Here is a 24,759-nt window from a genome sequence, read left to right on the forward strand (position 1 = left end):
TGCCGGTGGAAAGCCGTTTCATCGTCATTCACACCACCTCACCCATTAACTCATCATTGAGAGAATGCAAGGTGATTTTACGCTGCTGGGTTTCTAACTTTATGGCTTCCATTGAATTCTCTGCTACCACCCGCCACTAAAACCTGCGGGGGGGGGGGGTGGAAATTAAGCCCACAGTGTCAGCTTTGACTCAGTGATATGACTCTCTTTTGACCCTTAAAGTTGTTGGTTCAATCCCATTCTCAGACTTGAGCATGGGAAATTTTTCTAACAGTCATCCCAACCTACAGCACGAGAAATACCTTAACTAGTTATTCATCGCATTTCTGTTTGTGAGACTTCACTGGGCACAAATTACTGCACACAAAATACTTCCCCATTTACATACATAAAAGTGAAGTCATTGTACTTTAAAACTACTTCTTTGGCTGTCAAGTGATTTAGAACATCTTGAGAAAATGCAAGTCCCAGCTCTCTGAGTCCTTTTAGAACCTATTTTTAACATTATGTTCTGAAGGAACAAATCAATTGAAGAATAATTTTAGGCATGAAAATTTTGTTTCCGACCCTGAACAACTTTACCCTTTTCGACCTGAGCAGTAGAAGACCATATTGATACTGTGGTTTGAGATTTTTCATTTTGAAACTACTGGGTGGTGAAGTTTCCACAAGGTCTGGGGATATAGATTTGACCTGCCTTCAACTCTGTTCTCAGTATTTTACTGCCAGGTCTGACATAATTATTGATATGCTTTAGAAACAAGAATCACAATTGGATTAGTATGCTTTGATGGTCTGATGCTTTAATTCAACACAATTTGACCTCGCAAATGCTGGCACTGCTGCAATCACACTGTCTTCGCCATTAGGTACCATTCAATACTCTAAGGAGGTTATGCACAGATTCCCCGTAAACCTATCAGACACGATACAGATTTGGAAAGCTAAAATCAATAACTGCATTACAAGATGCATTTCTTAAAAACAGTTCAGCAGTATATGTACAAACATTTCACACACCTACTATTCCATTTTCCTGATATTATAGTCTCAACACTTCCTCAGAGCAGTGACATATGAATTGTTAATTTCCAGCTAATTCTGACATTTTTCACCATTGGACTTCTACAAATTTAGGAACATTTTCAACTTTGAATATTTTTTTCATCAATCTCCCCCTCCTGAAATGAGTTTTGTATTTAACTTTTAAAACTGAATTTGAAGCTGTAAACCCATTTGTTAATGGCATGGGGAATTTTGAGTAGATGAGATAACTTTGACATTATCTCCACTTCTACTTTGCATGCACAGTTTTGTTAATCACAGCATTCCTGAAATCAGCAAACAGTAGGTGACAGTATTATAGTCAATTTTACTGGTGCTTTGCATATTAGCACGAGCATTGTGTGCCTTTGTACAGCATAACCTAGCGCATGCAATGTGCATGCACAGGAAATGGAGGGTAAAAGGTAGATCTGTTCAAAAAAATAGTTCAACTATGGCAGATGCATTCCTTTGCTAATGTTGCTTTCTTGTAAATGATTTCATAACCCTTCAAGGGGTCATTCATAGGTTACAAGACATTGTTGTTAACAATGGGAAGGACCATTCCCTCTGGGACACCCTGGTCCACTCCTCCATCACCCCAAACACCTCACACCCTGTTCCTATAGCACCTTCCCATGCAATCACCGAAGGTGTAACAGCTGCCCCTTTACCTCCTCCCTGATTACCATCCAAGGACCTTATACATTCTTTTCAGGTGAGGCGGCGCTTCATGTGCACCTTCTTCAATCTGGTCTGTTGTATTCGCTGCCCAATGAGGTCTACTCTGGACAGACTAAACGCAGACTGGGTGGCTGCTTTGCAAAACACCTTTGGTCTGTCCACAAACAGGACCCAGACCCTGCTGTTTGGGAGAGGCTGTTTGAGGGTAAATCCACATTTGGCATGTGGGAGTCTTTTAAGGAGCAGTTGATGGGAGTGCAGGACAGGCATGTGTCGGTAAAAAGGAAAGGCAGGATTCGGGAACCATGGATGAGCAGGAAAATTGAGAATCTTGTCAAAAACAAAAAAGATGCATACGTGAGGTACAGGCAACTAAAAACAGATGAAGCACTTGAGGAATACAAGGAAAGTAGAAAAGAGCTCAAGCAGGGAGTTAGGCGGGCAAAAAGGGGTCATCAAATGTCCTTGGCACACAGGATTAAGGAGAATCCCAAGGCATTTTATACTTATATTAGGAACAAAAGGGTAGCTGGAGAAAGAGTTGATCCACTCAAGGACAAAGGAGGGAAATTATGTAGAACCAGAGGAAGTAGGTGAGGTCCTTAATGAGTAGTTTGCATTGGGATTCACAAAGGAGAGGGACACGTTGATTGGTGGTGTCTCAGAGGGAGGTGTAAACACTTTAGAACAGGTCGTTGTTACGAGGGAGGAAGTGTTAGCGTGTTAAAAAGCATTAAGGTAGACAAATGCCCAGGGCCAGACGGTATCTATCCCAGATTACTGAGGAAGACAGATGAAATAGCTGGGCCTCTGACCGAAATCTTTGTGCCCTCGTTGGCCACAGGTGATATCCCAGAGGATTGGAAGAAAGCCAATGTTTTCTTAAATAAATTTAGAGTACCCAATTCATTTTGTCCAATTAAGGGGCAATTTAGCATGGCCAATCCACCTAGCCTGCACATCTTTGGGTTGAGGGGGCGAACCCTCGCAAACACAGGGAGAATGTGCAAACTCCACATGGACAGTGACTCAGAGCCAGGATCGAACCTGGGACCTCGGCGCCGTGAGGCAGCAGGGCTAACGCCACCGCGCTGCCCTGAAGATAGCCAATGTTGTACCATTATTTAAGAAGGGTTGCAAGGATAATCCCGGTAATTATAGGCCAGTGAGCTTGACTTCGGTGACAGTGCAATTGTTGGAAAAGATTCTCAGAGATAGGGGGCGCGATTCTCCACTCCCACGCCGGTTGGGAGAATCGCCTGGGCCGCCGAAATGTCCGGGGACACCGGTCCGACGCCCTCCCGCGATTCTCCCAAGCGGCGGGAAAGGCCCGGTCGAGTTTCGCATGCCGGAGAATCGCCGGAGATACCCAAAATGGCGATTCTCCGGCACCCCCGCTATTCTGAGGCCCGGATGGGCCGAGCGGCCAGGCCAAAACAGCGTGTTCCCCCCAGTCGCTACAGTCGTGGGTGGTGCGTGAACGCTGGGGGGGCGGCCTGTGGGGGGGGCGAGGGGGGATCCTGCACCGGGCTTCACCTGGAATGTGGGGTGGCCGGCGATCGGTGCCCACCGATCGTCGGGCCGTCCTCTCTGAAGGAGGACCTCGTTCCTTCCGCAGCCCCGCAAGATCCGTCCCCCATCTTCTTGCGGGGCGGATTTGGACAGGACGGCAACCACGCATGCGCGGGTTGGCGCCGGCCAACCCGCGCATGCGCGGATGACGTCCGTTATGCGGCGCCGGCCGCGTCATCTATGTGGCGACAAGGCCTGGCGCGGGTAGATGACACGCCCCCGATACTGGCCCATTGTCAGGGCCTGAATCGGTCGGGACCGGGGCCGTTCCGCGCCGTCGTGAACCTCGACGGTGTTCACGACGGCGCGGCCACTTCGGCGTGGGAGTGGAGAATCGCGCCCAGGGTCTATTCACATTTGGAAGTGAATGATCTTATTAGCGTCAGACAGCATGGTTTTGTATGTGGGAGGTCATGTATAACTAATTTAATTGAGTTTTTTGAGGAGGAGACATAAATGATTGACGAGGGAAGGACTGTGTATGTTGTCTACATGGACTTTAATAAAGCATTTGATAAGGTCTCTCATGGAAGGCTGGTGCAAAAGATTAAATCATATGGGGTCAGGGGTGAACGAGCTGGATGGATTCAGAACTGGCTTGGCCATAGAAGACAGAGGGTAGCAGTAGAAGGGTGTTTTTCTGAATGGAGATCGGTAACTAGTGGTGTTCCGCAGGGAACAGTACTGGCACCTCTGCTCTTTGTATTATATATAAATGACTTGGAAGAAAACATAGCGGATCTGATTAGCAAGTGTGTGGATGATAGTAAGATTGCAGGAGTTGTGGATAGTGATGAAAATTGTCAGAAAATACAACAGGATATAGATAGTCTGCAAAATTGGGCAGAGAAATGGCAGATGGAATTTAACCTGGACAAAGCGAGTTGATGCATTTTGGTCGATCTAATTCAGGTGGCAGCTATAAAATAAACGGAAGAACCATCAGGAGCCTAGAGACACAGAGATCGGGCCTGCAGGTCCACAGATTCGTAAAAGTGGCAGCACAGGTGGAAATGGTGGTAAAGAATGCATCTGGCATGCTTGCCTTCATAGGATGGGGTATCGCGTATGATAGCTCAAAAATTATGTTACAGTTATATAGAACGTTGGTTAGGCCACATTTGGAATACTGTGTCCAATTCTGGTTACCGCACTACCAAAAGGACGTGGAAGCTTTGGAGAGAGCACAGAAAAGGTTTACCAGGATGTTGCCTGGTATGGAGGGTATTAGCTATGAAGAGAGATTGAATAAACTGGGATTGTTCTCCCTGGAGAGACAGAGGCTGAGGGGCGACCTGATAGAAGTTTATAAAATTATTAGGGGTATAGAGAGGGTTAATGGTTAGAGGCTTTTCCCAGGGCGGAAATGACAATTACAAGGGGGCACAAGTTCAACGTGGGGGGAAGGTTCAGCAGAGATGTGCGGGGGAAATTTTTTACAGAGAGGTTGGTGGTGGCCTGGAATGCATTGCCAAGTGAGGATACGTTGGCGACCTTTAAGACTTATGTGGATAGGCACATGAACAGATGGGGTATAGAAGGATACAGGCGGTTGGTCTAGATAGGACACGTGATCGGCTCAGGATTGGAGGGCCAAAGGGCCTGTTCCTGTGCTGTATTCTTTGTTCTTCTTCCTGTTGCTGCTATTTCAACTCACCATCCTGCTCTCAAGTCCACATGTCCACCCTTGGCCTGCTGCAATCAAACCCAGCACAAACTCAGGGAACAGTCACCTAATTTTCCAATTAGTTTCGTTACAGCCTTCCTGACTTAATTAACATTGAGTTCAACAACTTCCGTCTGAACTCTCTCCCCCACCTTCGCCCCATTTTTATTTCTATCAATTTATTTTAATTTCTTCCATCGATCTGTTTTTCCCTCACCATTGCCATTGTCAATCTTCACCTACCTCTGACCCTCGAACCAGCCCCACTGCTCCACGCCCAACCCACAACAGTATAAATCTGATCCTGTTTCCAGTTCTCTCCAGCTTTGACAAAGTGTCTTCCAAACTCGAAACAATAACTCCATTCTCTCTCCACAGATTCTGTCAGGCCTGTGGAGATTGTCCAGCATTTTCTGTTTTTGTTTCAGATTCCAGCGTCCGCAGTAATTTACCTTCATATTGTTGTCAACATTATGTTCACAGATTATTCATGACAAAGTTAAGAAGCTGCTACCTTTTGAGTATGTCAGAATGTATTCATAATATTTATATGACTAATATTTATCCCTTGATCAACATCACAAAAAACAATATCTCATCATAATCATATTGCTGTTTATGAGAATTTGCTGAGGGAAAATTAGCATTTCTTGCATTAAAATAATGACTACTCTACAAAAAGTACTTCATAGACAAAGCACTTTGAGATGTCCAGTGGTCATGGAAAGCACTATATAAATGCAAGTCTTTTTATAATCGCCTCTGAATATTATATGTAAAAATAAGCATCTATTCAATTGCAAATCATTGATTAAAATAGGACAATTAACATATTTCATTGAAACTATTCAATTTTTATTCATATGTGTGTATATATATGTAACAAAAGTACATAAAGCAACACATCAGTTAAATGCTTTTCTGCTGTATTTTGCTCTTAACTGACTATTTTTGAGATTTGTTTGCCTTCAAATCCTTGTTGCGCAGCTTTTCCAAGAAGCTACGACAAAGGTGATTCTATCCCAACTTCACTGGACATTGCACCATATTCCAAGTTATGGCACAATCGTACCACTGTCTTTATGCTCGTGAATACAATTTGAGTTGAATACAAATCTCATAGCCCCGAGGCATTTTCCTAAATACAACCATCCAGCTATGATAAAAAATATTGGTTTAGAAAACAGCACCTATTTGTTCATATTCAAAATAAAATGCATTTTTTTATGAGTGAGTACTCCATTAGTTGCTGATTTGTATAGATTGTAATGGTATCTGATAGGGGCCCATTAGTCGAACTATATGGTTGATTAATAGGACATTTGGATGCTGTCTATTGTACAAGTAATGAAAATGGTATTACTGAATTGTTTAATCGGAAATAAATATTCCTCAAAGCTTCTGAAGTTGGTCACATTTGCTCACTGACTTTGTGTTGAATCTCAGGAAATGAATGGAATATTGAAGATGCTACTTTCAGATTGGTTTTCTGTAGGATTTTTGAACCTGGAGCGTATCACCTGGCATTCCTCTTGTGATCTGCTGCAGAAAATTAGCATGTAAGTGATTATTAATCACTTTTTGCACTAGTTATTAAAGCAATCCTATTTTGCCAGCAATCCCATTTTGCCAGCAGACCTACAAGTAATTTTTAATTCTGTCTCAGTACAAATAAAATTATGTTCTTATTGCACTCAAAACTGACTGTCAGTCGCTAATTTCTGGCCAATTGAATCATTTCATGATACAACATAAATGGAAGCCATTCAGCCCATCGTGCCAGAAGGGCTGGTTTAGCACAGTGAGCTAAACAGCTGGCTTGTAATGCAGAACAATGCCAGCAAAGCGGGTTCAATTCCCGTAACGGCCTCCCTGAACAGGCGCCGGAATGTGGCAACTGGGGGCTTTTCACAGTAACTTCATTGAAGCCTACTTGTGACAATAAGCGATTATTATTATTCTTTGCCAGCTCCCTAAACCACTGAGCAATTAGTCCAATTTTCTTGTCCTTTCAAATGAAATGTGTTTGGAGGTGAGAGCAAGAGTCAATTAGTGTCACATTCTACTTTGACTTTCCGCACCTTTGAATATAGACACAGAAAAAGCCTGTAAAAATATTGTACTTTTAAGGTAGTCTACAGTGTGCTGACCTGCCAGAAATTTCACAAAGAAAGCAACTTTCCCTTTGTAAAAGTGAATTGAATAGGAAGCCTTCCTGAGAGATTGCAAATAGGCGCTAGAGTTGAAAAAAAGCCTGGATTGATTTCTGGTGCATTGGGCGAATTTCTAACTCGCTCCGTTGCTCACTGGACCAGTTAGAATCAATGTCATTACTTTTAATGCACTTTTAATGAATTATTAGTGCTCAGAATCTGTCCTGCACAGTTTATATTGTGTTTCCTGCTGGTCTACAGTTTAGCTTGAGACTTGATTATTTGTTGTACCTTTGAGCTGGGAGGCAACACTTTTGTTATATTGTCCACTTCAGTTCCAGTGAATGCACATTTATTTCTCTTCAGGTATGAGGCAGTGCATCCTGTCAGAAATTGGGTAGATATTAAACGCCGAGTTGGACCTTACAGAAGATGCTATGTTTTTACACACAATGCTATGCCGAGGGAACCTCTGGTAGTTCTACATGTGGCACTAACGGATGACATCGCCAAAAATATACAGGTACGCCCATTATAGATACTGTTAGTCTCCAGTGTAAATTAGCTAGTGCCCAGCTTTTATGATAAATAGAATGTGTACCAAATTTTTAATGCTCAAGAAACAGTCATGAGAATTTTTCCAAAGAAAATTGTTGCTTAGTTTCATCCGTGACTTGGGAAGACACTCCTGTCTCTGATCCCACATCAGGGCTTGAACCAAAAATCTAGGCGAACTAGATTAGTACTGAGGGAGTGCTGGTGGCATCTTTTGAATGACGGGCGGCACGGTGGCACAGTGGTTAGCACTGCTGCCTCACAGCACCACGAATGCGGGTTCAATTCTGGCCTCAGGTGACTGTCTGTGTGGAGTTTGTACGTTCTCCCTGTGTCTGTGTGGGTTTTCTCCGGGTGCTTCGGTTTCCTCCCACAGTCCAAAGATGTTCAGGTTTGGTTGGAATAGCCATGCTAAATTGCCCCTTAATGTCCGGGGATGTGCAAGTTAGGTTATGGGATTACAGGGTGAGGGTGGGGTGGACACTCGTTAATGGGCAGAGTGCTCATTCGAAGGGTCGATGCAGACCCGATGGGCCTAATGGCCTCCTGCAGTGTAGGGATCCTATAAGATATTAAACCGAGGCCCTGTCTCCCCTCTCAGGAGGATGCTAAAGATCCCATGACACGTCTGGAAAGGAACAGGGAGTTCTGTGAGGAAAAAAAGAGTGTGAGGGGAGAGGGGAAAAAATGAAAGATTGTTGATTACAGACCTATTTGTTTCATGTTCTCTAAACCTCAAAGTGTGTTCTGCTATGAGAGAGAGCCTTTCCGCATTGTAATTGCTTTTGTTCAGGTAAAGTTTAATTTTGGAACCAACCTATCTCTATTTCTTTCACAGTTAGAAAAGGTAAACATTGGAATTGGTAACAACTGACAAAGTGAAATTCAAAACCTGAAATATCTAATTTCTATCTGTGTTTTCTTGAGAGTAATTTGAATACTTCAATTTCTTACAACTATGAGAGAAAAGAGGGAGAAAAAATAGATATGTACAAGATATATATAATATGTGAAAGGGGAGGCAGTGGTATTGTCACTGGTGATCCAGAGACCCAGGGTAAAATCTGGGGACCCAGGTTCGAATCTCGCTACGACAGGTGGTGGAAATTGAATCCAATGAGTACCTGGAATTAAAAAGTCTAATGATAATCATAAAACCATTGTCCTTTGTCGTTAAAAACCCAGCTGGTCCACTAATATCCTGTAGGGAAGGAAATCTGCCATCTTTACCTGGTCTGGCCTACATGTGTCTCCAGATCCACAGTAATGTGCCAAAATTGGGAGAGCTGTCTCATAGATTGGTCAAGCCACAGCCTCACATTGTCATACTCACGGAACTATACCTTACCGACACACTATCATCATCCCTGGTATGTCCTGTCCTAACTCAGGAAAGACACAGCATAGGTGGGGGCACAGTGGTATACAGTCGGGAGCGAGTTGCCCTGGGAGTCCTCAACATCGACTCTGCACCCAATGAAGTCTCGCGACTTCAAGTCAAACATGGGCAAGGAAACCTCCTTATCACCCATCATCCATCCTCAGCTGACGAATCAGTACCCTGTTGAACACCACTTGGAGTAAGCACCAAGGGTGGCAAGGGCACAGAATGTACTCTGGGTAGGGGACTTCAATGTGCTGCACCAGGAATGGCTTGTTAGCACCACTACTGACCCGAGCTGGCCAAGTCCTAAAGGACATAATTGTGAGACTGGGTCTGAGGATCACGTGATGGTGGTGGGAACCAACAAGAGGGAAAAACATATTGGATCTCATCCTCACAAATCTGCCTGCCATAGCCGCATCTGTCCATGGCAGTACTGGTAGGAGTGACCACCGCACAGTTCTTCACATTGAGGATATCATCCATCGTGTTATGTGGCACTACCATTGTGCTAAATAGGATAAATTCAGAATAGATCTGGCAAGTCAAGATTGGGCATCCATGAAGAGCTGTGGGCCATCAGCAGCAGAATCTCAGCCACAATCTGTAACCTCATGATCCGGCATATCCCCCACTCTACCATTACCACCAAGCCAGGGGGTCAACCCTGGTTCAATGAGGAGTGCCAGAGGGCATGCCAGGAGCAGCACTGGGCATACCGAGAAATGAGGTGTCAAGCTGGTGAAGCTACAACACAGGACATGCCAAACAACATAAGCAACAAGTGATAGACAGAACTAAGCAATCCTTCAGCCTACAGAGGAGGCTCCACAAATATCCCCATCCTCAATGATGGAGGGACCCGCCACATGTGTGCAAAAGACAAGGCTGAAGTATTCGTAATAATCATCAGCCAGAAGTGCCAAGTGGATGATCCATCTTGGTCTCCTCCAGGTCCCCAGCTTCACCGATGCCAATTTTCAGCCAAATCGATTCACCCCACGTGATATCAAGAAACGGCTGAAGGGAGAGCAGCGCAGTGGTAGCACTGCAGTCTCACGGCGCCGAGGTCCCAGGTTCGATCCCGGCTCTGGGTTACTGTCCGTGTGGAGTTTGCACATTCTCCCCATGTTTGCAAGGGTTTCGCCCCCACAACCCAAAGATATGTGCAAGGTAGGTGGATTGAACACGCTAAATTGCCCCTTAATTGGAAAAAATGAATTGGGTACGCTAAAATTAAAAAAAAAAAAAAAATGGCTGAAGGCACTGGATACTGCGAAGGCTACAGGCCCTGACAATATTCCGGCAATAGTATTGAAGACTTGTGCTCCAAAACTTGCCGCGCCCTTAGTCAAGCTCTCCTGGTACAGCTACAACACTGGCATCTATCCAGCAATGTGTAAAATTGCCCAGGTATATCCTGTAAAGAAAAAGAGGACAAATTCAACCCAGCCAATTACCGCCCTACCAATCTACTCTCAATCATCAGTAAAGTGATGGAAGAGATCATCAACAGTGCTGTCAAGCGGCACTTACTTAGCAATAACCTGCTCACTGACGCTCAGTTTGGGTTCCGTCACTCAGCTCCTGACCTCATTACATCCTTGATTCAAACATGGAGAAAAGAGCTGAACTCCAGAGGTGAGGTGAGAGTGACTGCCCTTGACATCAAGGCAGCATTTGATCAAGTGTGGCATCAAGGAGACCGAGCTAAACTGGAGTCAATGGGAATCGGGGAGAAAACTCTCCACTCGTTGGAATCATACCTGGCACAAAGGAAGATGGTTGTAATTATTGGAAGTCAGTCATCTCAGTCCCGGGACATCACTGTAGGAGTTCCTCATGGTAGTGTCCTTTGATCAACCATCTTCAGCTGCTTCACCAATGATCTTTCTGCCAACATAAGGTCAGATGTTCGTTGATAATTACACAATATTCAGCACCATTTGCGACTCCTCAGATATTGAAGGAGTCCATGTCCAAATGCAGTGCGATCTGGACAATATTCAGGCTTGGGCTGACAAGGAACATTTAGGAACATGGGAATTAGGAGCAGAAGTAGTCAATTCACCCCCTCAAACCTGCTCAAATCAGTTCATGGCTGATCTCTTCCTGTTCTCAAATCCACCTCCATACCTGTTGCCCATATCTCTTTGACCTGTTTTTACCAGAAATATATCGATCTCATTCTTGAAATTATTTAATGACTCAGATTCATCCGTACTATGGAGCAGTGAGTTCCACAAATTCACCACCCTCTACGAGAAGTAGTTCCTCCTCATCTCAGTTCTAAAACTACCACCTCTCAACCTATATCTGTGACCTCTCTTTCTAGATTGCCCCACAAGGGGGAACATTTGGTCTACATTTACTTCAACAATTTAGTATTTTATGTACCTCAATCACATCCCCTCTTTTCCTTTAAAACTCCAGCGAGTATAAGCCCTCATACATTAACCCTTTCATCCCCGGAATCAATCTGGTGAGCCTCCCCTGAACTGCCTCCAATACCACCACATCCACATCCTTCCTTAAATAAGTAGACAAAAACTAGACACTATACTCCAGATATGGTCTCACCAACACCCCATACAACTTGCCTCTACTTTTAACTCCAGTCCTTTTGCTATAAATGCTAATATTCCATTTGTCTTTTTAATTACATGCTGTACTTGCAAACTGACTTTCTGCGATTCATGAATAAAGACACCCAGATCCCTCTGCCCAGACACATTTTGAATATGCTTTACATTTAGATCTTAATTTGCCTTTCTATTTTTTCAGTGAAAATGGATAACCTCACACTTATCCACATTAAACTCCATCTTTTGGCCCATTCTCATAGCCTATCTATATCCATCTATAAAATCTTTATCTCCTCTTCACTGCCTGCTTTCCAACCTATTTTGGTATCATCCACAAATTTTACTATGTTACACGCTGTCCCTGATCGCAGTCATTTATATAGATTGTAAACAGTTGAGGTCTGAGGACTGACCTCCTGGGGCACCCCGCCTGTTACAGTTTGCCAGCCAGCGAAGGACCCATTTATCCCGACTCTCTGCCTTCTGTCAGTCAGCCAATCCTCAATCCCATCTTGTACTCTACCCCCAATCCTCTGCGATCTCACCTTCTGGATCAGTCTTTTATGCAACACCTTGTCAAATGCCTTCTGGTAGTCTAGATATTCCACATCCAGAAGTTCCCCATTATCCACCCTGCTGGTTACGTCCTCGAAGAACTCAATAAGTTTGTCAAGCATGACTTACCCTCCATAAAACCAGGCTGACAATGGTGGATTGAGCTTGGTCTTTCCAAATGTTCAGTCATCTCCTCCTTAATGACTGATTCCAGCAACTTCCCCACCACAGAGGTCAAGCTAACCGGTCTACAGTTTCCTACTTTTTGCCTCTCTCCCTTTTTGAATAAGGGCTTCACATTAGCGTGTTCCCAATCCACCGGGAGAATTCCAGAATCCAGAGATTTCTGAAATGTCAGAACCAATGCATCCACTATATCCACTGTCACCTCCCTTAGTACCCTAGGGTGCAAGCCATCAGGTCCCGGAGACTTATCTGCCTTTAATCCCATTAGTGTGTTCATTAGTGCGTCCCAGTGATGATTATTGCACCAAGTTCCTCTGGATTAACTGCAGTTTTTGAAATATTTTTATTTTCTTCTACCGTGAAGACAAAGGCAAAATATTGGTTCAGTGCCTCTTCCATCTCTGTGTTCCCCATTATTACCTCATCAGTATTGTCCTCGAAAGGACCAACCTCTTAGCTATTCTCTTCCTCTTTATATACTTATAGAAACTTTTTGTATCAGTGTTTTATGTTTTCTGCTAGTTTCCTTTTATAGTCTTATCATCTTAGTTCTTTTAATTTATTTTAGCAGCATTTTGCTGAATCTTCCAATCCTCCAGCTTACCACTAGCGTTTGCAGTATGATGTGCCCTAGTTTTTGCCTTTATATCTTTCTTGACCTTGCTTAGCCATGGAACATTTTTCTCCCTTTTACAATTCCTCTTCCTTTCAGGAATCTACTTTAATTGAGAGGTATTCAATATCTTCCTGAACATTGTTCCTCATCTGCCCTACCCTCAATTATTTGTGCTCAGTCTACCTGGGCCAACTTTTTCCTTAGGCCAGAAAAGATTCCTCTGCCCAATGCTAAAACTCTAGTAACCCTTGTTTGTCAGCTTTTCATGCAGCCTTATTGGGTTCCAGCTTCCCTCCCCTCTGCCTTCCATTGTTTGCCTTCCTCACTCATTTCCTTACTTTGTTGCATAACCCCCCTTGCATATTGCCACCCTTGACTTCAGCAGGCACTCCCCCCATCTGCCCAGCTCCCCTCGGCCTCATCTTGCACTCCACCGCTGGTAGAATTTCAGACCTTTGTTGCATTGGCAGCATGGGACTGGCAGCTCAGTCCTGTCTGGATAAACACTGATGTGTAGCACCAGGGTCAAGGAGACCCCTATACTCTCCAGCCCCAAACACAGTACTGATCCGAGGCGGTGATACAGGAGGTTCCATGGATCCAACAACACGGTGCTGTCCATGAAGACCAGCTCGGCATGTAGATAAGGGCAGGTATTGGTCTGCCTTGGCAGCGTGATGAGCAGCGCATCAGGAGCAGCGCAGCACTATGGTAGAGCTGGACTCCCCCTGAAGTCTCTTGCGACTGAGGACCGCCTTGTGCATGCCACTGATTAGCAATTGGGTTTGAGACCAACATAATTTCATGCTGGCGTGGCACAAGATTGGAAGGCATGATGGGATGCTGGCTGGCAGCTGTTTTAATGAGCATTCGTGAGATGCAACTGATGTTCACGCCACCAGCCAGCAGGAAGACCGATCTGCCATTGGGAGAACTGATGAGCGATTTTATGCCAGTGGGTTTCTGACTCTTTGTCTCCCGCTAAATTCTCCACTCCCGCGCTGCCACTAAACTCACCGCGGGTTGGATGGAAGATTTCCACCCAAGGCGTTCCAACCTGCCCGGCTTGTCCGTTTCCATATCGGGCCTGTTTCAGGAGGCAGCAATCCCTGTTCCAGGCCGTCACCACCACCCCGTCGGAAGGCACTGCAAGGTAGGAGACAGGATTAAAGTGTTATGAAATGACCTGACTCATGATTCCTGCCCTGGAGATCAAAATGTGGTCCAAGGACACTACTAGTAGAGCAAACAATCCGTTCAACTACAAACCTCAGGATCATCTTTCAGCTCTCCGCCAAAATTCAGGTCCTCTACAGTGATACTACAGAAAAGACTACCCACCGGCATCGAGCATAAAAACTGGCAAGTCATGCTACAGTCGTGTAGAACCTTGGCAAGGCTACACTTGGAATATTGTGCACAATTCTGGTCGCCACACTACCAGTTGGATGTGAAGGCTTTGGAGAGGGTGCAGAGGAGGTTTACCAGGAGGTTGCCTGGTCTGGAGGGTATGAGCATGCGGAGAGTATAGACTCGGACTGATTTCATTATAATAATAATCTTTATTATTGTCACAAGTAGGCTTACATTAACACTGGAATGAGGTTACTGTGAAAAGCCCCGAGTCGTCACATTCCGGCGCCTGTTCGGCTACACAGGGAGAATTCGGAATGTCTAATTTACCTAACATGCAGTCTTTCAGATCTTGTGGGAGGAAACCGGAGCACGCGGAGGAATCCCACGCAGACACGGGGAGAACGTGCAGACTCTGCACAGACACTAACCCAAGCGGGAATTGAACCTGGGACCCTGGCACTGTGAAACAACAGTGCTAACCACTGTGCTACCGTGCCGCCCAGAACAATGGATTTTGATAGATAGGGCATAGGTTTAAGGTCCTTGAGGCAAAGTTTAGAGGAGATGTGCGAGGCAGGTTTCTTTACACAGAGGGTGGTGAGTGCTTGGAACGCGTTGCCTGGGGATGTTGTGGAAGCAGATACATTAACGGCGTTCAAAAGACATCTCAACAAATACATGGATAGGATGGGTATTGAGGGATATGACACAAGGAATTGCTGAGGGTTTTGGCCAAGGGTGGGATCATGACACCCGGTACAGGCCTGGAGGGCCGAAGGGCCTGTACCTGTACTGTATTGTTCTATGTTCTTTGTTCACCCATCTGATAGCCCCATAGCAGAACAATCAAACTCCAGGCCATCTCACATCATGCCATATCGAGAGAATATTTTCCCATTGATGCAAAAGAGCAGAACAATAATCCATTGCCCTTAAAGTACAGGATTGTTTCCCAGCACATCAAAACTCCATTCCACTTCCACACTCCAGCTAAATATCAGCTGCAACCTTTAGTCGATTAACCTAGCATATCATTTTGCTTATGTATTCACTTTTCAAAATGGGAAAAAGCATATATTTACAGTTCTCACTGAATAATGTATAGTGTTCTGAAATTCAATTCACAAAGCACCAATAAACACTTTATAATAAAATGAAATTTGATTTATTCACTTGTAAATCAGTAAACTTAATGTTAATCCCTGCCTGGAATAAACACTTGTATTGTTAGAAATATCCTAAACACTGTCACAGGACATCCACTAGTAATATTAAAATTGAAGCCCTGTTCCTGTATATTTGAAAGTCCCTTGTGATCAGTCACTCATATAATTTTCTAATCTCCATGATACTGAGATATACTGAGAGCTTTTGTGAAGATTTTGGCACCAGGTAGCATTATGAAGCAATTGTTTTTTCATTCTGAAGATTAACTGTATCTTCCATCTTGATTTTCCTCACTCCCAGCTATGGGATAGAATTTTCATGCAGTTTATTTTCCCAATCTCCTGTTGAAACTTGGGGGAAGATCAGCGGAGAGAAAAGAGAAACACCATTCATGGGCATTTACGCCACTTCATGGTGTTTCCTCCAAATCTTTTTCACATGAATAGGAGAAATTCCAGTTAGCTTTTATAAAGGAAAATGTTTTAATCATCTTTGTTAGAATTGCTTTCAGTTAGAGTTTGTTTTGAGCTTCTACTTTTTGTGACAATCAGTATTGTGCATGGAAATGGACTTGATGGAGAAAAAGTATCCACCCATATTTGACATTTAATAGTTTTTTTTTTGGAAAAACTATTATTTGTTATGCTGTTAACTAGCGCATATTCTACTTAGAACATAGAACATACAGTGCAGAAGGAGGCCATTCGGCCCATCGAGTCTGCACCGACCCACTTAAGCCCTCACTTCCACCCTATCCCCGTAACCCAATAACCCCATCTAAGCTTTTTGGTCACTAAGGACAATTTTTCATGGCCTATCCACCTAGCCTGCACGTCTTTGGACTGTGGGAGGAAACCGGAGCACCCGGAGGAAACCCACGCAGACACGGGGAGAACGTGCAGACTCCGCACAGACAGTGACCCAGCGGGGAATCGAACCTGGGACCCTGGCGCTGAGAAGCCACAGTGCTATCCACTTGTGCTACTGTGCTGCCCATACTTGCCCATACTACCAATACTTGCATTGTATTTAAATAAGAAATAAAACGCTGCATTCAATGAAGTGGCTCAATAAACTTATTTTCATAAGTCATCACAGTATAATATACTGAGTCTGCTTTGACTGCTGAGAAATGTATAATATATGATGGAATATCTCTATACCTTCTAAATGCTGATTAGGAAAATAGATACCTTTTTAAAAAATTGAATGTTTTGTGTAGGCTATTGTCCAATATGGTCCATCTCCTGAGAGGAGTGAGGACGTTAACAAGATCACCACAGCGATTTTCTACTCTATCAGCACTTCACAGCAAGGACTACAAGGGGTAGAGCTCGGAAATTACCTCATCAAGCGAGTAGTGAAAGAGCTTCAGGTAGGTCTTGATCACATCAAGTATAAAGTCTGTGAGGATCAGTGTCAAATGTGGTCTCTGATCAACAACATTCTGTGATCAGAGGCCAGTACTAACAAATGACGTTAACGTGTAACAGAAACTACTACACTATATCTGGTGTATCTTCAGTATTGAAAAATGTCCTCAAAACTTGCACGGCTTTATTGTAAAAATAAGCATTCCTCATGCATTCTATGCAAAAATCTCTTAAATACGGGACAGGTTATATTTTTAAAATCTTAACTTGCATTGGTTTTCATCTACACCATAGCCAGAACTTTACCACCCCCTCCGGCCAGCCCAGTGAGTTGAGAGACGGGGCGGGCAATGTGAAATTGCATGGACAGGATTTCCTCCGGGATCCTGCCCACCCCAAAGTGGAAGTAATGTTTTGGGATGGGGTGGGGGGAAGCTTAATTGTCACAAAAAGGGCCTTTTTAAACTGGTTGGCGAATGGCAGACCTTGAAATGAAATGAAACGAAAATCGCTTATTGTCACAAGTAGGCTTCAATGAAGTTACTGTGAAAAGCCCCTAGTCGCCACACTCCGGCGCCTGTTCGGGGAGGCTGGTACGGGAATTGAACCGTGCTGCTGGCCTGCCTTGGTCTGCTTTAAAAGCCAGCGATTTAGCCCAGTGTGCTAAACCAGCCCCTGGGGGAAACATAACATTTACCAAACCTATCCTCCCCTCCCTGCCAACTACCTTCACTGCCTGTACTTCGTTCCAGGTACCTCGCTGCAGTGCCTCTTGCGGCCACTGCAGCACTGTGCCTGGAGGGGCTGGAGGAGTAGCTCTCCAAGGTAGGACTTCTGCCAAAGTGAGAACGGAATTTCCACCTTCTGCCAATCAATGCTTGTTAGAGCGTGAAATGGCAGTGGGCTTGGTATGTGGCATAAAACAAATGGGCCTTAAATTTTAAGTCCCCATTATCCTAAAATTTAAGGTGCATATTTTTTTCAATGCTCGATCATTCTTCCTCTTTCTCTAATTTGTTTGGTTTTAAATAAAAATGTATCAATTTTTCCCATTTATAATAGAATCATAGAATACCTACAGTACAGAAGGAGGCCATTGGCCCATCAGGTCTGCACCGCCCATCCGAAAGAGCATCCGACCAAGGTCCACTTTCCGCCGCCCCATCCCCGAAACCCCACCTAACCTTTGGACACAAAGGGGCAATTTAGCATATCCAATCCATTAACCTGAACACCTTTGGACTGTGAGATGAAACCGGAGCACCCAGAGAAAACCCATGCAGACACTGGGAGAACGTGCAGACACCACACAGACAGTCACCCAATGTTGGAATCAAACCCAGGTCCCTGACGCTGTGAGGCAGCAGTGCTAATCACTGTGACACCCTCTCAATCTCTGAGATGCCATTAAAAGAGCTTATAGGTGACTTTCATCATTTAAATTGCAGGGACCATTAATCTTCCCTGAACACTGCGATGTAAACTCCTGTGGTCACAGCATTTGCCAGTTTGTCACTGTTTCCAGCCTCATCCGCTATTACTTTGTGCTGACTGTTGCTGAAGTAATCCACTTTTATTTGTTGTATCAAGATGTGGAATGTCAGTACTGTAAACAACTTTTCTTTGTATCAGCTGTCAGCAGTGAGTTGTGGTAGGAAAGGTTAAATGCACTGTTAAGCTCCAGGTTTTTGAAGAACACCTCCCTCTTTCACCATTGTGACATTTCAATTTCTCATACCAACCAGCTCTCTGAATGATGCGAACGGTTTGCACACAAGTTGATGGCACTTTTGTGCTGTGGCTTAATTCCCAATCAGATAAAGTAATCTTCTGATCAGGTGACAGCCAATAAGTTTTTTTTTAGCTTATTTTTATTGAAATGACCAAAATGAATTAACACAAAAATTAGATGCCTGGATATTAGACAAGTTGTTTGAATGAATGAAAGCTTCCTGGAGCTTGGAATATTATTTTAATTGTTTTTGACAGGCTTCATCAAAGTTAGAAGATACTTTTAAAGTTGATTTGGTACGAGAAATGATTTTGCTAATGAGACAAGTTGTGACAATAGTATAATGTTCCTATTTATTCAGGGTGAAGGTTCACTCAGTAGCTTTGAATTTTAGAGATAAGTGTTGAAATCTTAATCTTTCTATAGGGGCTTTACAAGCTAATCAACACTGAATTTCAATTCTGACATTCAAGTCATGTTGACAGGCATTCAGATTGTAATGTTGTCAATTGACTTTCATATAACGGCAACCTCAATGCTAATTTCCGCCACCTTTAACAGGACGATTGACATTTCAATGACATGAATTGTTTTGCTTGCATTACTGCACTATTTACTCACAGTATACTTGCGTACCTATCTAATAAATGTTTTAACTCCAGTGTACATAGTGAGCATTCAGCAGTTTTCCAAATTGAGCATCTGTCAGTCTCTCCTGCTGCATTTTCTGTTTACAGAAGCCACAGCACAGCAGCTTAAACTGTTTTGACGTCCACTCAGATGCATTTTTTTGCAACTCTGTCCTATTTTTATTAAGCTGACTGTAATAGGCTGCCCCCACAGGGCCTATGGGGTGGGAATGATCATCTTCCCTGTGAGCCGTTGCAGAGTACGAGCTCTTCCGCGGGGAATCTCTATTAACGTCTATATAGAAGATCGGCTAGTAAGGCATTGACTAGAAGAGGAACCTGGTAGGGATCTACTGGGCAGTGTATATATTGTGTTGTAAATAAAACTATGGGAGGGATTCTCCGTTGCGTCGGCAGCGCACCCACAACCTCGGTTCCCGGCGGCGTTGGGTGGCCACAATGGGAAAACCCATTGGCAGGTAGCGAGAACGGAGAATCCCACTGCCGGTGAGGGCATACAGCCGAGGAACACACAACCGGCGGACCGGAGAACCCACCGTATGTTTCTTTATTTACTCACTGTGTCCTTATTAAACTAACTATTGGCACCCCTTTCTTCAGTGGCCTAGATCCCACTCTGGAATTTCCCTCCTAAACCTCTCCATTTCCCAGACCTCCTTGAAATCCCTCCATAAAGTCCACCTGTTTGACCAAACGTTTAGTCACCCCTCTTAGTACCTTCTCCTTTGGCTCAATGTTCATTTTCCATACAGCTTTACAAAGCACATGGGGGGTGATTTTTCTGCGAAAATCAGTATATAAATGCAAGTTATCTTTGATGTAAACTCTACCTGTACTGTCTGAATTGCTTGCATGCACAGTTCTAAAACACAGTCACAGTTGGCACTCTGGATACAGTTTGGCAAGTGCATTGAATGGAGTGTAGAAAGAAACTGGACACATCCTAATGTGCAAATTCTGTAAATGATTCCCTTGACAAAGATTAATTTGCTATCTTGTTCGCTCTGTGCTCAGCAACTATAATGTCACATTCTTCTTTTGTGCCGTGCCAGATGTCCTAACATCCAGGCTATTTTTAATTACGTCATTGATGAAGCTGAGTGCTGAAAAGACAAACCAATCGTCACCTGCATTACTGCAAACTGTTTAGCTTCCTAGTGGTGTTCATTCAGCACACGCAGTTCGGTAATATTCTGTTTGAAACCCATCCACAAAGAGGGTTCTTGTATCTAGATTGTTTCATTAGGCAGGTGGAGTGATCCCTTTACCTGTCAACCACTTGCTGAATGCAGAAGACAAAAAATTAGCTCCACAATGCAGTACTAATTTATTGCAAACTGCAACGCAATAAAATAAAGACTTGTATTTATATAACCCCAGTCCTAACCCTAATCCCTTCACAGCCTTAATGTCCCAAAGTGTGTTATAACCAATGAAATGATGATGGTCTACATCTGAACCTGCGGGGCACAAATATCCTGGGGGGGAGATTTGTTAGTGCTCTTTGGGGGGGTTTAAACTAATGCAGCAGGGGCATGGGAACCTGGATTGTAGTTTTAGGGTAAGGGAGAATGAGAGTATAGAGGTCAGGAGCTCAGATTTGACGTCGGAGGAGGGGGCCAGTGTTCAGGTAGGTGGTTTGAAGTGTGTCTACTTCAATGCCAGGAGTATACGAAATAAGGTAGGGGAACTGGCAGCATGGGTTGGTACCTGGGACTTCGATGTTGTGGCCATTTCGGAGACGTGGATAGAGCAGGGACAGGAATGGATGTTGCAGGTTCCGGGGTTTAGGTGTTTTAGTAAGCTCAGGGAAGGAGGCAAAAGAGGGGGAGGTGTGGCGCTGCTAGTCAAGAGCAGTATTACGGTGGCGGAGAGGATGCTAGATGGGGACTCATCTTCCGAGGTAGTATGGGCTGAGGTTAGAAACAGGAAAGGAGAGGTCACCCTGTTGGGAGTTTTCTATAGGCCTCCAAATAGTTCTAGGGATGTAGAGGAAAGGATGGCGAAGATGATCCTGGATATGAGCGAAAGTAACAGGGTAGTTATTATGGGAGACTTTAACTTTCCAAATATTGACTGGAAAAGATATAGTTCGAGTACATTAGATGGGTCGTTTTTTGTTCAGTGTGTGCAGGAGGGTTTCCTGACACAGTTTGTTGACAGGCCAACAAGAGGTGAGGCCACATTGGATTTGGTTTTGGGTAATGAACCAGGCCAGGTGTTGGATTTGGAGGTAGGTGAGCACTTTGGGGACAGTGACCACAATTCGGTGACGTTTACGTTAAGGATGGAAAGGGATAAGTATACACCGCAGGGCAAGAGTTATAGCTGGGGGAAGGGAAATTATGATGCCATTAGACGTGACTTGGGGGGGATAAGGTGGAGAAGTAGGCTGCAAGTTTTGGACACACTGGATAAGTGGAGCTTGTTCAAGGATCAGCTATTGCGTGTTCTTGATAAGTATGTACCGGTCAGGCAGGGAGGAAGGTGCCGAGCGAGGGACCCGTGGTTTACCAAAGAAGTGGAATCTCTTGTTAAGAGGAAGAAGGAGGCCTATGTGAAGATGAGGTGTGAAGTTTCAGTTGGGGCGATGGATAGTTACAAGGTAGCGAGGAAGGATCTAAAGAGAGAGCTAAGACGAGCAAGGAGGGGACATGAGAAGTATTTGGCAGGAAGGATCAAGGAAAACCCAAAAGCTTTCTATAGGTATGTCAGGAATAAGCGAATGACTAGGGACAGAGTAGGACCAGTCAAGGACAGGGATGGGAAGTTGTGTGTAGAGTCTGAAGAGATAGGCGAGATACTAAATGAATATTTTTCGTCAGTATTCACTCAGGAAAAAGATTATGTTGTGGAGGAGAATGCTGAGCTCCAGGTAAATAGATTAGATGGCATTGAGGTAAGTAGGGAAGAGGTGTTGGCAATTCTGGACAGGCTGAAAATAGATAAGTCCCCGGGGCCTGATGGGATTTATCCTAGGATTCTCTGGGAGGCCAGGGAAGAGATTGCTGGACCATTGGCTTTGATTTTTATGTCATCATTGGATACAGGAATAGTGCCAGAGGACTGGAGGATAGCAAATGTGGTCCCTTTGTTCAAAAAGGGGAGCAGAGACAACCCCGGCAACTATAGACCGGTGAGCCTCACGTCTGTAGTGGGTAAAGTCTTGGAGGGCATTATAAGAGACAAGATTTATAATCATCTAGATAGGAATAATATGATCAGGGATAGTCAGCATGGCTTTGTGAAGGGTAGGTCATGCCTCACAAACCTTATCGAGTTCTTTGAGAAGGTGACTGAACAGGTAGACGAGGGTAGAGCAGTTGATGTGGTGTATATGGATTTCAGCAAAGCGTTTGATAAGGTTCCCCACGGTAGGCTATTGCAGAAAATACGGAGGCTGGGGATTGAGGGTGATTTAGAGATGTGGATCAGAAATTGGCTAGCTGAAAGAAGACAGAGGGTGGTGGTTGATGGGAAATGTTCAGAATGGAGTTCTGTCACAAGTGGAGTACCACAAGGATCTGTTCTGGGGCCGTTGCTGTTTGTCATTTTTATCAATGACCTAGAGGAAGGCGCAGAAGGGTGGGTGAGTAAATTTGCAGACGATACTAAAGTCGGTGGTGTTGTCGATAGTGAGGAAGGAAGTAGCAGGTTACAGAGGGATATAGATAAGCTGCAGTGCTGGGCTGAGAGGTGGCAAATGGAGTTTAATGTAGAGAAGTGTGAGGTGATTCACTTTGGAAGGAAAAACAGGAATGTGGAATATGTGGCTAATGGAAAAGTTCTTGAAAGTGTGGATGAGCAGAGGGATCTAGGTGTCCATGTACATAGATCCCTGAAAGTTGCCACCCAGGTTGATAGGGTGGTGAAGAAGGCCTATGGAGTGTTGGCCTTTATTGGTAGAGGGATTGAGTTCCGGAGTCAGAAGGTCATGTTGCAGCTGTACAGAACTCTGGTACGGCCGCATTTGGAGTATTGCGTACAGTTCTGGTCACCGCATTATAGGAAGGACGTGGAGGCTTTGGAGCGGGTGCAGAGGAGATTTACCAGGATGTTGCCTGGTATGGAGGGAAAATCTTATGAGGAAAGGCTGATGGACTTGAGGTTGTTTTCGTTAGAGAGAAGAAGGTTAAAGAGGAGACTTAATAGAGGCATACAAAATGATCAGAGGGATAGATAGGGTGGACAGTGAGAGCCTTCTCCCGCGGATGGAAATGGCTAGCACGAGGGGACATAGCCTTAAACTGAGGGGTAATAGATATAGGACAGAGGTCAGGGGTAGGTTCTTTACGCAAAGAGTAGTGAGGCCGTGGAATGCCCTACCTGCTACAGTAGTGAACTCGCCAACATTAAGGGCATTTAAAAGTTTATTGGATAAACATATGGATGATAATGGTATAGTGTAGGTTAGATGGCTTTTGTTTCGGTGCAACATCGTGGGCCGAAGGGCCTGTACTGCGCTGTATTGTTCTATGTTCTATGTTCTATGAAATACTTCTGAAATTTAATCATCGTTAGAAACACACCAGCCAATTCATACACAGCAAGGTCCCACAAACAAGTGATGTTGGTTGAAGCATAGCTATTGGCCAAGACATGGGGAGAACTCTCCAATTTCTCTTCAAAATAGTACTACTGAATCATTTGCATCCACTTCAAGGGGCAGATGGAACCTCAGTTTGTCTCATCCTAAAGGCAGCCTTAGTACCCAATAGAGTGTCAACCAGATTTTGAGCTTGTCTCTAGATCTTTTTATCTTTTTTCTCCTGCAATATATTCATCTGTAGAAGCTCAACTCCAACCAGCATCTTGTGTCCTTCTGTACTGTCCCATGTATCATTTTGTATTTTCACAAGCAGTGCTTCCTGTTGCAATATACTCAGTCCACACTCTCGTGTGGCTCTGACTCTGGATTTGTGGTTATTGGCCTCTCATTAGAAGCCTGTAATTCATTTAGTATTTCAAAGTCACTTTGTACTACCTTCTCTAAACTTTGTACTACAGTCTCTAAAATCCCACACTTTTCGCTGTTCCTTTAGTTAATCCACCTCTAAAGATTTTGACTGTTTGATGTCTCCTTCCCTTGTAAAGTGCTCTGATATATTATTCTGTCAGCTGTTATGGAAATGTAAGTTGTTGATGATTTAGCAAGGAGCAGATGGGAAGACTTCTACCAATATAAATAGCAATTTCATATGTGCGTATACATATTTGGTGGGGGTGATGTGTTTTGTGTGGAGGATTCCGCATACTAAAGGCTGTAATCTAGAGCGAGCTGAGTACGGAACCCGCACCAAAGAACATGCAATACTCCAATACAAAGACATCCTCCTGAAGACAATCTCAAAGCCTGTAAATTGAACCCCATTACATGGGGAAAAAACAAACCGAATGGAGATGTCTCTGCCATTAAACAATTACAACATTTTAGTAGAGTCCCCTACAGGACTAGTGTGCATGCTGCAAAGCCAGTGCCTT

The 24,759-nt window shown here is 44.1% G+C and overlaps 1 protein-coding gene across 1 annotated transcript in view; it reads left to right on the plus strand.

The window, feature by feature from the left end:
* The window catches only part of mlycd (malonyl-CoA decarboxylase), a 69,097-nt gene that overhangs the window by 39,452 nt on the left and 4,886 nt on the right, over window positions 1-24,759 (plus strand). The window contains exons 2-4 of the mRNA XM_072517914.1: window positions 6,413-6,525; window positions 7,486-7,642; window positions 16,746-16,898. Coding sequence (XP_072374015.1) covers window positions 6,413-6,525; window positions 7,486-7,642; window positions 16,746-16,898 — 423 coding nt within the window. The remainder of the gene's footprint in view (window positions 1-6,412; window positions 6,526-7,485; window positions 7,643-16,745; window positions 16,899-24,759) is intronic.

Source organism: Scyliorhinus torazame, chromosome 10 (genome assembly GCF_047496885.1).
Source record: "Scyliorhinus torazame isolate Kashiwa2021f chromosome 10, sScyTor2.1, whole genome shotgun sequence".
Taxonomy (NCBI): Eukaryota; Metazoa; Chordata; class Chondrichthyes; order Carcharhiniformes; family Scyliorhinidae; genus Scyliorhinus; species Scyliorhinus torazame.